This window comes from Mycteria americana, chromosome 4 (genome assembly GCF_035582795.1).
Source record: "Mycteria americana isolate JAX WOST 10 ecotype Jacksonville Zoo and Gardens chromosome 4, USCA_MyAme_1.0, whole genome shotgun sequence".
Lineage (NCBI taxonomy): Eukaryota > Metazoa > Chordata > Aves > Ciconiiformes > Ciconiidae > Mycteria > Mycteria americana.
The window spans coordinates 28,059,093-28,072,353 of NC_134368.1; the positions used below are offsets into that span (position 1 = coordinate 28,059,093).

General features: G+C 37.6%; 1 protein-coding gene across 1 annotated transcript in view; it reads left to right on the forward strand.

Annotated features, from left to right (window-relative positions):
* The first annotated feature begins 210 nt into the window (after nt 1-210).
* The window catches only part of SLC30A9 (solute carrier family 30 member 9), a 39,970-nt gene continuing 26,919 nt past the window's right edge, over nt 211-13,261 (forward strand). The window contains exons 1-8 of the mRNA XM_075499993.1: nt 211-440; nt 2,425-2,601; nt 6,099-6,161; nt 8,836-8,935; nt 10,347-10,439; nt 10,828-10,910; nt 12,297-12,355; nt 13,117-13,184. Coding sequence (XP_075356108.1) covers nt 344-440; nt 2,425-2,601; nt 6,099-6,161; nt 8,836-8,935; nt 10,347-10,439; nt 10,828-10,910; nt 12,297-12,355; nt 13,117-13,184 — 740 coding nt within the window. The 5' untranslated portion in view covers nt 211-343. The remainder of the gene's footprint in view (nt 441-2,424; nt 2,602-6,098; nt 6,162-8,835; nt 8,936-10,346; nt 10,440-10,827; nt 10,911-12,296; nt 12,356-13,116; nt 13,185-13,261) is intronic.

Below are 13,261 nucleotides of genomic sequence, written 5' to 3' on the forward strand. Positions count from 1 at the left end.
CCGCCTCGCCCTCCGCGGGCGCGGAGCTGAGGTGAGGTGAGGCGAGACAGCACGGCTGAGGCGACGCGACACTACGGCGCGCGCCGGAAGGGGCTCCGCGCAGGCGCAGCGGGAGGGGCGGGTGAGTCAGCGGCGGCCCCGGGGCGTCGCGGCCGCCCGGCGGCCCCGAGGTCCCTCCGCACATCCGGGTGCCGCGGCGCCGCCCACCCGGCTACCGCTCCCGCCCGGGGCCAGCGGGCGCCGCGCCGCAGCCGCGCCAGCCTTCTCCGATGCGAATCGCCGCCCGCTCGCCGGCCGCTGGCGTGCGGCGGGGAGCGGCCAGGCTCCGCGTGCGGTCGCCGCCATGATGCCGGCCCTGGCCGCCCAGCGGCGGGGCTGCCGCGGCCTTTACCGCCTGTACCTGCGGTGCCAGGCGGCGCCGCTCCCCCGGGCCTGCCACGGTGAGTCCCTCAGGGCACGGCCCGCTGCGTTGCGCCGGCGAGCAGCCGGGAAACCCCCGGGGCGGGCGGGGTGGGGCCGGGCCCGGCCTGTCGGGCCGGCGGACCCCCACCTTCCCCGGTCGAGTTTCGTAGGAAGCTGTAATCGAGCTGCGTGCTCGCGTGGGGAAAAGCGAGTGCCAGCGCTCGCAGGCGCCTGGTGCCAGCCGGCCTCGGGCGCCAGCAGGGGCGGGAAGGGAGTCCTCATGAGGCAGTGACACTGTTCCCGGCTGTGGCGCATCTCCGGGCCGGGAGCCGCCGGAGAGCGCAGGTTGCCTTCCGAGTGTCGACTTTAAAAGGAGGAAAGTATTGAAGTCATAACTGCCTCGCTTGGCGAGGCGTATCCTGACGAGCCTAATCCCTTATCACGGGTATTTTCACACGCCCTTTGTAGGCCTGCTGCCCTGTCAGCACCCGTTTTACCTAAAACTGATACATCATGGCCGTGTCGGGGTTGAAGTTTGCAGTAATTCTATAAAATGAAGCGAAGTCTTACCGGATTTATATTGGTCTGAGAAGTGGCCTGGCTTTTCCTTTAGGCCACAGATCCCACGAAATTTAAATTCTGACCAGTTTTCTCCCTCTTCATGTATCTACTTATGGTTGAATTGCAGCAAATACCTTTTTCTTTAGTGGTTTCTTCTGTGTGTATGGACTAGTAGGAAAAACGTCCTCTAAACATGCTGATTAAGTTTCCCTTTCTCAATTGCTGCAGTATCACCAAAGCTTAGGAAGCAATATTGCTCATCTTGTGCCATGTATTTATTGTAGTCTTTTATGAGTTGTAATCAGTAACTTCAGTGAGCTGTGTTGAGTTGATTTTTCTGGGCTTTTGTCACATTAGCAACAACTAATAGTCAATAAGAGCTTATCTGACTTTTTTTGGTGAAATTCTTCTTCTGTAAGTTTCAGATTGGTGTATGCACATGTGCAGATGCTTCTGTACCATAGTGGACTAAAATAAAACGAAAGCTGTTGAGACTTTTATGGAATAAACAGTTTTATAAAACATTATTTTCTTGAGAGGTGCAGTATTCATACATGATTAGTCATACTTGGTATGACTTGATTTACCAGCACGGCTTTATTTATTTATTTATTTATTTATTCTTTTAATGAGTGCTTTCCAAAGCAGCCAGTTTGCCTGTTGCATTTCTGGTTGGAGGAGTTAATATACCTTCTCTACAGAAGTGTTTGTGCTGCCTAAAAGAAACTGGTTGCTAATACAGGTTGGCCTGTACTGTGTACAACTGGACTTTTGGCTAGTCTTTTGAAATTGAAGATTGCCTACCCCAGGGTGATTTCTCAATAGGCTTTTTACATATTTATCTTGTAACTTGTCTGTTGTAAATGTAGCAAAATTTTAAGATTCTTCTGTATAAAATGTTTTATACAATGTTGTGTGCTTTCCCATGTAATTTCTGTAGCAAGTTGCTCTGAATGTGTAATGCACACAGTTCAGTTTTTCTGAATTGGTAAGCTGTGGTTTGTACAGAGTATACACAGAGTGAAATGAAATGGCAACACTGGCTAATAGTTTTGTAGTGCTCTGTATTTGTTCTTTTATCAATACTTGGTCTTTAAAGATTTTGAGGCAGTATGACTAGAAGGGCACTTAATGTAAGCCAATCTTTTCAAATAGCTTTGTATCTTTTTTTTTTTTAACCCCTTGAGTTCATCTGGAGGCCTTTGGAAAAAGGGCATACCGGATTGTATGGGGAAAGAACCCTAACATTAGAATGAAGTTTAAGAGTGGATGTTTGAAGGGAGGCAGTGAAAGCACGCTGTGTACTCCTATTTTGTAATTCCTAAACATGGGTCAAATAAGTACAGATCAGTACTTAAAGCTAACTTTCTGTATCTTATGCTGGTGTAGCTGGACCCCTTTCCCTTCTTTTTTCCTTCCAAAATGGTTGCCTGAAACATCTTTTTTTCCTCCTCCTGTTAGGATGGCAAGCTTCAATGAAAAGTGGGAGTCTGTCTTATATTCTGCCATGCAATCGTCTGCCTGTGCAGTTGATGAGTCAAGTGAGAGTTTATACCTCCAATGGACAGAAAAAAGATCTTGGATCAGAAGGTACAAATAGATCAAGCCCTGAAGAAACCCTGCGTAAAGTTGGAACAGGTAGTACTAAGCTAAAATAAAGATTGTTTATATATATGTAAACACTTTATGTATTTAACAATTCATAACTTTTTTTTTCAATTGTGTGATACTACAGTTGCAAATTTCTTAGTATTTGTTGCTTGTGGGCATCTATATATAAATTTCAAATGCATAAGCAGGGAGAAATGCTGAAATTTATTTCTTTGTTGTTCCAGTATTTAAAGGATTTAAGTTCAGAGTAATCAAATTTAAATGATAAAATGATTGATGTCAGAAGGGATTAGGTAATTTAAGGGATAAGAAATGGAATGTATTACTTGTCTTTTACCATTTTGCTTGCTTACTTGCATTATTTTTGTAGTATTTCAGGTTTGTTCTGTGAAATGAACTAGTGATAAATATTGAATGAGTGTGAATACTGAGTGCTCTGAATTCTCCAGGTCAGGCTATAGATGACTGGTAAAGAAAGTTGAGCAGTTTCATCTGCTAGGGCTTTCTAATCTGACAGTTGTCACACCTGCAGCATTCACATTGAACACTTGATATAATGGGCATAACTTGACCCTCCTTCCTGTTCAGTTTGATTGTCAATTTTGTGCTAGTTAGGTACTTGTGAAATTCAGAACTGTCTTGTCTGTGGTCCATTGTAGCATCCTCTGTTTTTTTCTGTGTAGGACTGCACAGATGTATGTTTGGAAGACTACTGTGCTTAAGAGATAAATGCTTTTGAAAATAAAAGCTCTCTTTCTCTGTGCTTTTGTCTAAAACTAAGTGGTCTACTAAAGAAAACTTTCTTCTCTTCATTGTCAGGTTAGCAGGTATTCATTCTTTCTTTAGTAACTTGTAAATTCCTGAGGCTTGCAGCAGTCTTTAAAAGCTAGTAACTATAGCCAGGTAAGAGTATTACTTTTCTGATGTTTGGAAGTACAAAAGTGGATCTTAAATGTTCTAAGTGTAACAATTAGATATTATTTCTTAGGTCTGTGATTGAATTTTAGAAGAGTATAATACTTTGGAGCGTTTATGTTTCTTAGAAAGTCTTGAGCTGAAGGTAGTTGCTAGAGGGCAAAATTCTTGCAGAAGAATATCTGACTGAATACAGTGAAAGACTGTAGTTGTTGGTATTTTCAGGGTTCTTAATGTGCAGTTACTGGTGTTAAAAATTGGATATGTGAAAACAGTCTAGTGCTATTGCTTTCATGATTGCCTTAAATTTATATAATTGTTGACTGTCATCAGAAGGGGTGTTCCCACCTTCTCCCACCCCTATCTGATTAATCCCTCTCTTGTGCTGGCATTAATGACATTTAGGTCTGTTTTTTCAAAAATTAATTGCTTTCTTGTTTTGCAGAGCTAGGGTAGAGGTAGGATGGATCAGTAAGCTGATCCTGCTCACTGTCTCCAGAATGGCTGGAGGAGAGACGCTGCCCTTTGTGGCAGCACAGCCTTGAGTTATAGTAAGCCTTGAGTGGAACTGCGCCATAGGGGTACCATGAGACTTACCTTTTGTTGAGAGTGGGGGCTGACATATGCAAGAGTATGTGAAACTGTAGTCTAGAGAGATTGTGCGTAGAGGAACAATCGCTTTGAAGTTTATTTTGGAATGCGTATTGTTATATGCACGCTTCATATAGGCTGTGTTTTCTGGGGCCTAGTGGGTAGAACGTTCTTATGCATTATGGATGTATTACTACTGTTTATTTAAAAAAACATGATATTTTGATAGAATTCTGAAAAGATAATATACTACTTGTAAAGATTACTGTACTTTTCCAGTAACTTGAATATTTAGCAAATAATGGATCTCTTTTGGACCTCCATTTCTTTATCAGTAAACTTGGGAAATGCTTTTCCTGTTAATGTTATATTGAAAATATTGATGTATTCATCATCAAAGTTCTATCATATCAACCTCTGCCTGTCTGAAAAACAGTAATTGTGAATTGAAGGAGTCCGTATTTTTTTTCCTCACTGATGCACTGTGATTTTTGTCTTGTCTCTAGGGCGAGGTAGTAAACTTTAAAAGGGTACTTGATGTACATAGATCTCTGTGCATAGGTCTTTGTGCATAGATATAAATCTTGATAGTTTTGTGCCTTTTTTTCCCCACCTCTGCAATCTTATGACCCAATCTTTTGTTAAATAGTGTTGGTGATATTTCTTTTAATGACATAAATGGTTGCATGCAGTTTCTGAAAAGAAGCTACTACTCAGTTTTTGCTAAGCAATCTTAGTTGAAGTTTTTTTATCATGAATATTGATAGATCGGCTGCCTGGTGTTTTAAACCAGGTAAGAAAAGAAAGGAACAGCAAAGGATTTTTTGCTTTTGTTTTCAAGTCAAACAATAACTGATAGGGATGACTGTTTTAGGAATGCTAGTTATTTATGGTCCAGCCTTATTTGTTGTGTAATAAGATCAGTTTCATAAATTTATAAGTGTTATTTTTCCAAGAAAGTATGCTTGGATTGTTATTAGCCTTAGTCTTCAGTTGCTGTTAGGGCAATAGCTAATTGCTTGATGGAAAGATAGTTATGTAGTCCAAGCTTCAAGAATATCTGACCTTTAAATAATTTGAGTAGCGTGTTAAGCTAGGAGTATCTCATTAATTAACACAAACCTGCTTGAAAAATCTTCAAATTTTTTTTTTATCTATCACTTTCAATAAGATCAGTTTTAATTTTGTTAATGACTGTGGATGTGTGGCAAACATCCAGTGTTAGAGAGTTTTAGGGCACAAAAGAGTGGGTACGTTGGTTCGACGTGTTAGAATCATAAGGTGTTTATTCTGAAAGCTATGTTGAGATGTTTGAGATAAGGATGCAATAGTTGTTTGTATTTCTCTGATTTCTAAGTAGAAATCTCACTGAAATTACTGGAATTTATTATTTTCCAAATATTAAGATGTAAATTATATTTTATTGGCTTTTTATTGAGTCATATACTCAAATTTAAAAAACAGCTAAAATACTTTTTTCTCATTCTAGCTCCAGCTTGTGACACAAGAGTTGTGGATTTTAGTTTAAATATTCTGTATTTTAAGGAGCTAGCTTTTTGTAAGTGAAAAAGCTTCAGTCCCTTAAAATTGAATTACAGCTTGAAAGCTTTATGAGACTCAGGTGATCAGCAGTCTTAAACTATATAGAATGCATTATATTTACTAATCTAAAATTTTGCATAAAACTTGCCCCAAACTATAAGTACACTATTAAAATATTTTTTAAAAGATACATACTTTCTGAAGTATGTTGCAAGTTGGTGCTCTTCTGTGAGCTGCTACGAGTTTACTGATCAATGCTATATTAAATGTCTTATTTTGTTGTTTATTTTTTTACTATTTCTGTCTTTTATTTTGAGAGTTTTAAATATTGGACATCTACCAAAAATGTTTTTTAATTGTCAGGGTGGAAAGCAATATTAGGATATATTCTTAGTTTACTATGTGAACCAAACTCTTTACTAGAAAGAAAAGTAGGTACTTCCATATTTACAGTGAGCTTTATTTTTATTTTACAGGACAAGATACAACCAATGCAGGTCAAAAGCAGTCTTTCCTTAAAGAGCCAATACAAGTAAAAGGTAAAGAAATACTTCCTGTATTGAAACTTTACTGCTGTCTGCTAGTAGTCAAAAAAGATATGTGTAAGGAAACCGTGGTTCCTCTTCAATTGTGTAACAAGTTATGTGAATAACATTTTAAAACACTCTTGTATGTCAGCTTTGTTTGAAAATGACTCCTGAAAAATCAAATATAGCAGTATTCCTTCTAATTACTCACTCTTCTGTGTCTGTTTTTACATGTTTCATTTAAGGTGATGAGTTTGTCAGGAAAAGACTAATTTGTTTTCTCATCTGTTATCACAGTCTGTCCTCCTTGCATGTTTTCAGGCGTGTCCATTCGCCAATCTCAGACTTAATGTGGCTAAGCTGAATACTTGATCTTCCCCTGTTCCTTGTTCTAAGTCTTCCTCTGTTCCTTCTTATTGCTGAGTTAATCTAATCGGTATTGCTTCTAAATATATTTTGACCACATGAACTGTTTAATCTGAGTCCTGTAATGTTCCCATTTGTGCCTGTAGTAAATACATGTTTTTGTCTTTAGTTACATTGTTTAAACACATAAGTGGATAAAATAAGAGCATAACTTTCTTTCATGTTTTTAATTTATCATGACTTGATTTCACTCCATCTGCACTCTGATGTTTCTATTACGTTATTGTGAGAATTATGCTATTAAAAACTCCAGTGCTTTTGATCACTCCTAGCCTTCTGTGTATGGAAAGAACTTTATCAAAATAGAAATTGCCATTTCTCTTTAAACTCTGTCGAAAAAAATCTCTGGAGTGAAAGTGACTCAGCAGGCTATAAACTGTATCAAAATTCCTTCCTGTCTTTCCCCAAATTTAAAGAAACATCAAATTGTAATACTTGTTGGTAACAAGGCGAGATCAGTGTCTCTGTATGTATATTTTCTGTATACTTTTGTCTACATCCTTTATGTTGATTTCTTTGGGTCTGTTGTCACAGTGTATGCGTGCAGGGGGAACAAGATAGACAGGAGAAATTAGACTGTGAAATAATTGTAAAAATAGATAGACCTTTCAGTGAGAAGAGAGTTTTACCTCTGTAAGTTATTGACATGCAAGCAAGAGTTTTTATGTTAAAGATTTTGATAGCGTCTAGAAAGTGGAATTGTAGTCTTCAGATGCTGCTGTGACTTAGAAATTTATTGATCCAAGTATTACTAAGACAATAACATTTTTAAAGAATCACTAATCTTAAAAATGTTTACTATTTAAAGTGTTTTATTTACATCATCTTTTATTGGGCTTCGTCCTTCTCTTGGAAATACCAAACTGATTTGGTTTTTTTCTCTGCATTTATCACCAGTTTTGTACAGTTACTTGAACTAGGGGTAGGATTGTTGAGATGTTCTGCAATGTACAATTGGTTATAGTATTTTCTTTTAGTGAAATTTACCTGTGTTTCTGAAAGATGGATTAGTAAGTGTTTAATAAATCCACAAGTTATTTTTTACTAAAGTTAGTACACTTTGGATATATATCTGTTTTAAATAAGAAAAGATGGGAAGCATTCTTCTTGTTTAAAAATGTTCATCCTGTTCTAACCTTAGTAAATGATGGGCTGTTTTTAGGAAATCTAATTTTTTTATCACCTTCTCTCAGGAGCATTGTGGGATGAATGTGATTACTCAAGTACTTAAAAAATTCTTTAAGTTCAAACTGGATGAAAGAAATCAGATTATTATGGTAAATATTGATATCTGTAGTGTTAGTGCATTGTTGAGTATCAAGCAATATATTTTGCCTTTAAGCTTTCAAAACGCAGAAATAAGGCAATGTAGAACTCTGGAAAAATTTTTCTCAAAGTCTTCAAATGCAGTATCTTTCTGTAAGTATCCTGTGACTTAAGGAGAAGTTCTGGACTAGCTATAGAATCATATCAGTCCTGTGATACGCACGAAGTTCATGTGTGTTCGTAAGCTTTCTCACCTGCAGAATTTGAGCTTTTTGTTTTCAGTTGTGTTCTTTAATGTTATATCCTTCAGCAATTGTAACTCTTCTTCCAATAAGCGTAACGTTTTTAACGGAAGTGAGTGTATAGTGACTTACATTTGAAAATTAGATGAAGTTATGTATGTATAGACAAGCAGGAAATAATGGCATAAATTTAAAATTCCGTTTATCCTTTTTCTGAATACATGTGGTATTCTTTTCCTTGTGCATGAAAATCTGATGTGATAAGACTACATCTTCTAGATATACAAAGCATTATAAATAAAGAATGTGCATTTTTAATTGTTATAACTGCCCAATATTAAGTGTGCTAATTTTGAAAGTAATAGTTGAGGAAAACGATGCATACAGTCTCTCTCAGTTCTCTGTATAGTCTGCAAAGGTCAAAAATCTAATCTGCAGAAGGCGGAATTGGTTAAGTATTGGGAAAAAAAGAGATGGAGCTCTATGTTGCCATTTCAGCTGCTGGAGCGAGGGTTTCCAAATTGCCATATTTGAATGAAGTTTTGGAGGTAAATCGTTCTACTCTTGCTCATTTCCACAATGAAGAACATTCCTTCCTCTTCGCTGGAAGTTTTCTATCTCACTGACAAGCATTGTTTTTCAGATCTCCGCTTAGAGTTATCATGATATGACACTAGATTGAATTACCTTTTGACATTTCTGCTCTAGTGTCCACGAGTGACTTAACTTGCTTATCTATTTCTGTTTTTAAGTGAAAGCAGTCCTTAAAAAAAGAGAGTATGGACCAAAATACACACAGAATAACTTCATCACTGGAGTCAGAGCAATAAATGAGTTTTGTCTTAAATCCAGGTATGATGGGTTTGAGTTGAAATTTAAATAGTGGATATTTGTTTGTTCGTATGTGCTTCAAAAGTAATTGCAATTGTAGAGTGATTTTTGCACAGCAACTTTTTCTAAATGCTTTTATGGTATACGTAATCATAAGTGGCTGAAGTTAGTTCTTGTTTACTTAGTGTTACCGTGGATTAGGAACTTGCACTTAGTTTGCATGTTTCCGTAGTTCCTTCTTAAAGTAATTTATTTGTATTTATATGACCATAAACCTAGTTGGGGGAGTCCACCTCTAGAGCGGCTAGTTATACGGGGAATGGCAAATAATTCTTGTTTCAGTGTTTTGGGGTCATGATGGTTTGATGTGAACATCTCTCAAAGATCAGTGGAAACTTCATGTTACGTGAGGTCTGTGGAATAAAATATGATCTGGTGCATTGTAACCTAACTATTGTTACTTGATTCATATTTACTGTCTTTTACTATGTGCCGTGCCTGCCAGCAGGTCTTGCTGAATATAGATATAGTTCAGGTGTCTGTCAGATTTTATGCATGTTATGTGTGTGACCCGCATTAAAGCTTAGCAGTTTTGTTTATAACTTTCTATGCTGTCACTGTTCCTCCCCAGTTTTTACACATACCATATGTCACCAGACTTGGACTTCGCTGAAAATCCAGTGACAAACTATGCTTAGTCCTCTGCCATATTTTTATCATAACTGGCTTGTTACGCAGAGAAATAACTAGCTAAAGTTTTGCTGGATTGACCAAAGTGGGGGGTGGGGAGAGGCGGGGGGGAGAAAAGGACTAGGTAATTGGTTGGGCTAAAAATGAAATGTTCTTTTGTATTTAAAAAAAAAAACAACAAACACAACCAACCAACCCACCAACCTCCCCCCCCCGATGCTTCACAATGTAGATGCCCTAATGTATAGCTCAGCACAGGAAGTTTATCTGTTCCCCCAAGTAGTTTTGTTACCTCCAACCTTTTGCAGCTTGTGCTGGGTGTGTAGGTTTTGAGGTTGAATTGCTTAACTTTTCATGTCACGTGACTTCTGATTTCCATTTAGAGATGTTAAGTCATGAACCCTCTTGTTTAGCACTTGTGCACATTATCAATTACATGCAGATCATTCATTAGATATTTTATTATTCGATGTTTTATTACTTTGTCTTCCATGTGTAGTATCTCATAGCATGAGGACATGATTTGGACTTTTGAATGTGGAAAACAGTGGTTTTCAATAGCATCCTAGAGATCACTTGCTTCATGTTGCGTATCTATTCTGTTTGGCTCAAGTAAACAACTTCATTTTTTCTTTTGTACTGCAAAATAATATCAAAAGTGTGGAGAACCACCCAGACGTAAAAGTAAAATTAGAATAATATGAACTTTTTCTTGCACTAAATGTTTGTCTACTTTCCTTAGTGATTTAGACCAGCTGAGGAAAATTAAACGACGAAGCCCCCATGATGACACTGAGAGTTTCACTGTGTACCTGAGATCGGACGTAGAGGCAAAGTAAGAACATTTTTAGGAAGGAAAATGTTTGGATCATTTAAAATGGATTATATGAGAGAGGAAAAAAAAACTTTTAAAAGTCAGGTTTACAATGTAAAAGGGCACTAATGTTTTCCATTTTCTATCTGAACACATTTTGTATCCTCATTATTGTAATAATTACATGGAGTATATAAAATTGGAGGGTGTGTTTCATGTGTTCAAAGATTAAGTGCATGTCCTCAGCCCCCTCTTGCCCAGCTTTTTATTCTGTAAAGTAGTCTGTGTGGCTTCTTATCAGAAAGAACAATGTGATGTTCTGCTTTTAGGAAAGGCATTTGTAATGTAGTCAAGCTGAAAAGAAGTTGCATAAATAGAACCAGTGTTAAGTTACTTTTACTCTGTGCAGGTCTCTTGAAGTTTGGGGTAGTCCAGAGGCTCTTGCTAGAGAAAGAAAACGACGTAAAGAAGCAGAGATCAAGTACAGGGAAAGTGAGTACAGAGTTTTCAAATAACTTCAAATGTAGACAACAAAGTATGATTGTAGAAATCCACTAGATGGTGTGTTATTTCACCAAGAACACACACATTTGGAATTAGCAATTACTGATAACGTTTTATAGCGTAGTGCTAGAGTAACACATTACTATCTATGCAGATATAGTCTGTTACTATCTTACGATTTATCATCTATGTGATATAGCAAGAGTATACATTCAGTTGACATCTATAGTCATACCTTGGTTTTGGGGGGCTTTCAGTTTTTGGATTATAATTAACATCTTCAGTGGCTCTGGATTTTTTTTTATCAAGAATTTTGAAAAGACTTAAAACCAATCCAAATCTTGATACCATACCGTTACTCATTTCTTTTTCCTCTGAAATGAATTCAGCTTACCTTTGTGCTTCAGAAGGGGGGGAAACACGCCCAAATAATCTTTTTGCCTAAAATTATTGTTGTCATACTCGCTGGTATTACCAATAACAGGTACAGTCAAATCAGTAGTTTTTAGTGGATTTTGATCTGTCTAGTCAGTTAAAATCACAGGAGAGGCAATATTGCTTCAAGGTACTTATTCCAGTTATGCACCTTAAAATTAGAGGTGTCTTTTTTTTTTTTTTTTTTTTTGAAACAGTTGTGCCACTGGAACAGCCTCCTAGTAAAAAGTGCAGGCACTTGTTAAGGTACCTGTAAGTGTTTGTACTGAGTGCAGTCAGTAGCTTCAAAATTTTTAGTGACCAGCAGAATAATTTTGAACATAATCCAAAAAATGACATTAAAAAATACTACTCAGTCATAATAGTATACTGAAACTTTGTATACTTGAAGTGGTAATTGCCTTTTTTTACAGACTACCCTTGTACTGCACTGGCTGTTTTAATCTATTTAAATTACTGTGTACAATGTATTTTGTATATCTTTGTAGGGGAGAATCTGGCACTACAGCTTCTAGATACTGTAGTATACCGATGTTTACTTTGAAGTTACTGAACATCATTAGTGGATGGAAAAATACTGATGTTAAGAGACTTGCTTTGAAACGTCCTTCCCCCTCTCCCTCGTGGTAAGGGATGGGAGGCAGGCAGTAGAATGCCTGGATTTGGTGCAGTGTATTTTGAGTTTTTCCCGCCGTGTATCATCCTTTGTTTGTAGAAATGGGAACGATGTATAGGATCATAACATTGTATTTGGCATTTTGCATGAGTATATAACAATATGTGTTTCTGATTAATAATACCAGGAGAGGAGTTTTCCACAAAGAAAGATAGACCGTGCAGCTCTTACTAAAAGCTGGCTACTGCATAAAAAAAATAGACTTCAGTTCCTGAAACTCCTGGTTACTAGTATGTATTTACGATAACAATTTTGTATTGCAGATCTATTTAGAAACCAAAGGCTGTTGAGGGAATACAAGGAGTTCTTTGGAAATACTAAGGTAAGAGATGTTTTAGAGTTTTTGGCTAGAAAAATGCCACAAGATGTACTATGACACCTTTTGAAGGAAAAAGTTGTGAAACGGTTGCATAAGCTTAACTAACTGAATATTATTAGAAGATTTATTTGTGCTGTAATGTACTGGATCTGTCTCTGATTGTAATGCAGTGGTAAATGTTATGTTGCCAGTTTAAATGGGTTCCTATTGTGGCAGTGTAACCCACCACTAAGGCTTTTTTTTTTTTAGTCAATTGCCTTCCTGTTAACAAAATTGCAGCTGTATTTGTGATTTCATCTATAGCCTGTAAACATGTATAGTAAATATATTGTTAATGAGAAGAAATGAAATAGGTTTCTTAAGGAAAAAACCCCAAAACATTAACACTTTGCTCTATGCCCTACTGGCCCTTCCTCTTTGCTTAAGGAGACCCGTTCCCTAGATCCAGGTGTTCTGCTATGGTAGAATAATTTCTTAATCTTTCCACTGCACAGCTGGCTCCTGTCCTTATGGTTGCAGTGGCCCCTGCTGGAGGTTTTGTTGGTTGTTTATCCTTTTTATAGCCATCCATTTGTAGAAATGTGTAAGACACAGCTGCAGTTTGAGTGAGCAATCAGTAGTAAATTAGTAGGCTTCAAGGACTGTAGCTTCGCTTTTGCAATACAGGGAATGCAAAGGTTTTATTTAATACTATGTATGGTAGGTCCTTCATGAGGTCAAGATTTGGTTATTTTATTTTAATAATCTCTTATTTCTTTATGTAGCCACGCTCCAGTCCAGCAGCTATGTTTTTCAAGGGACCAGGGAAGGTGGTAATGGTAGCTATTTGCATGTAAGTTTAAAAAAATAAATGCTTTGTTTATGCAAGTATAAATCAATTTATTGCTATTATCCTGAAAATGAGAACAG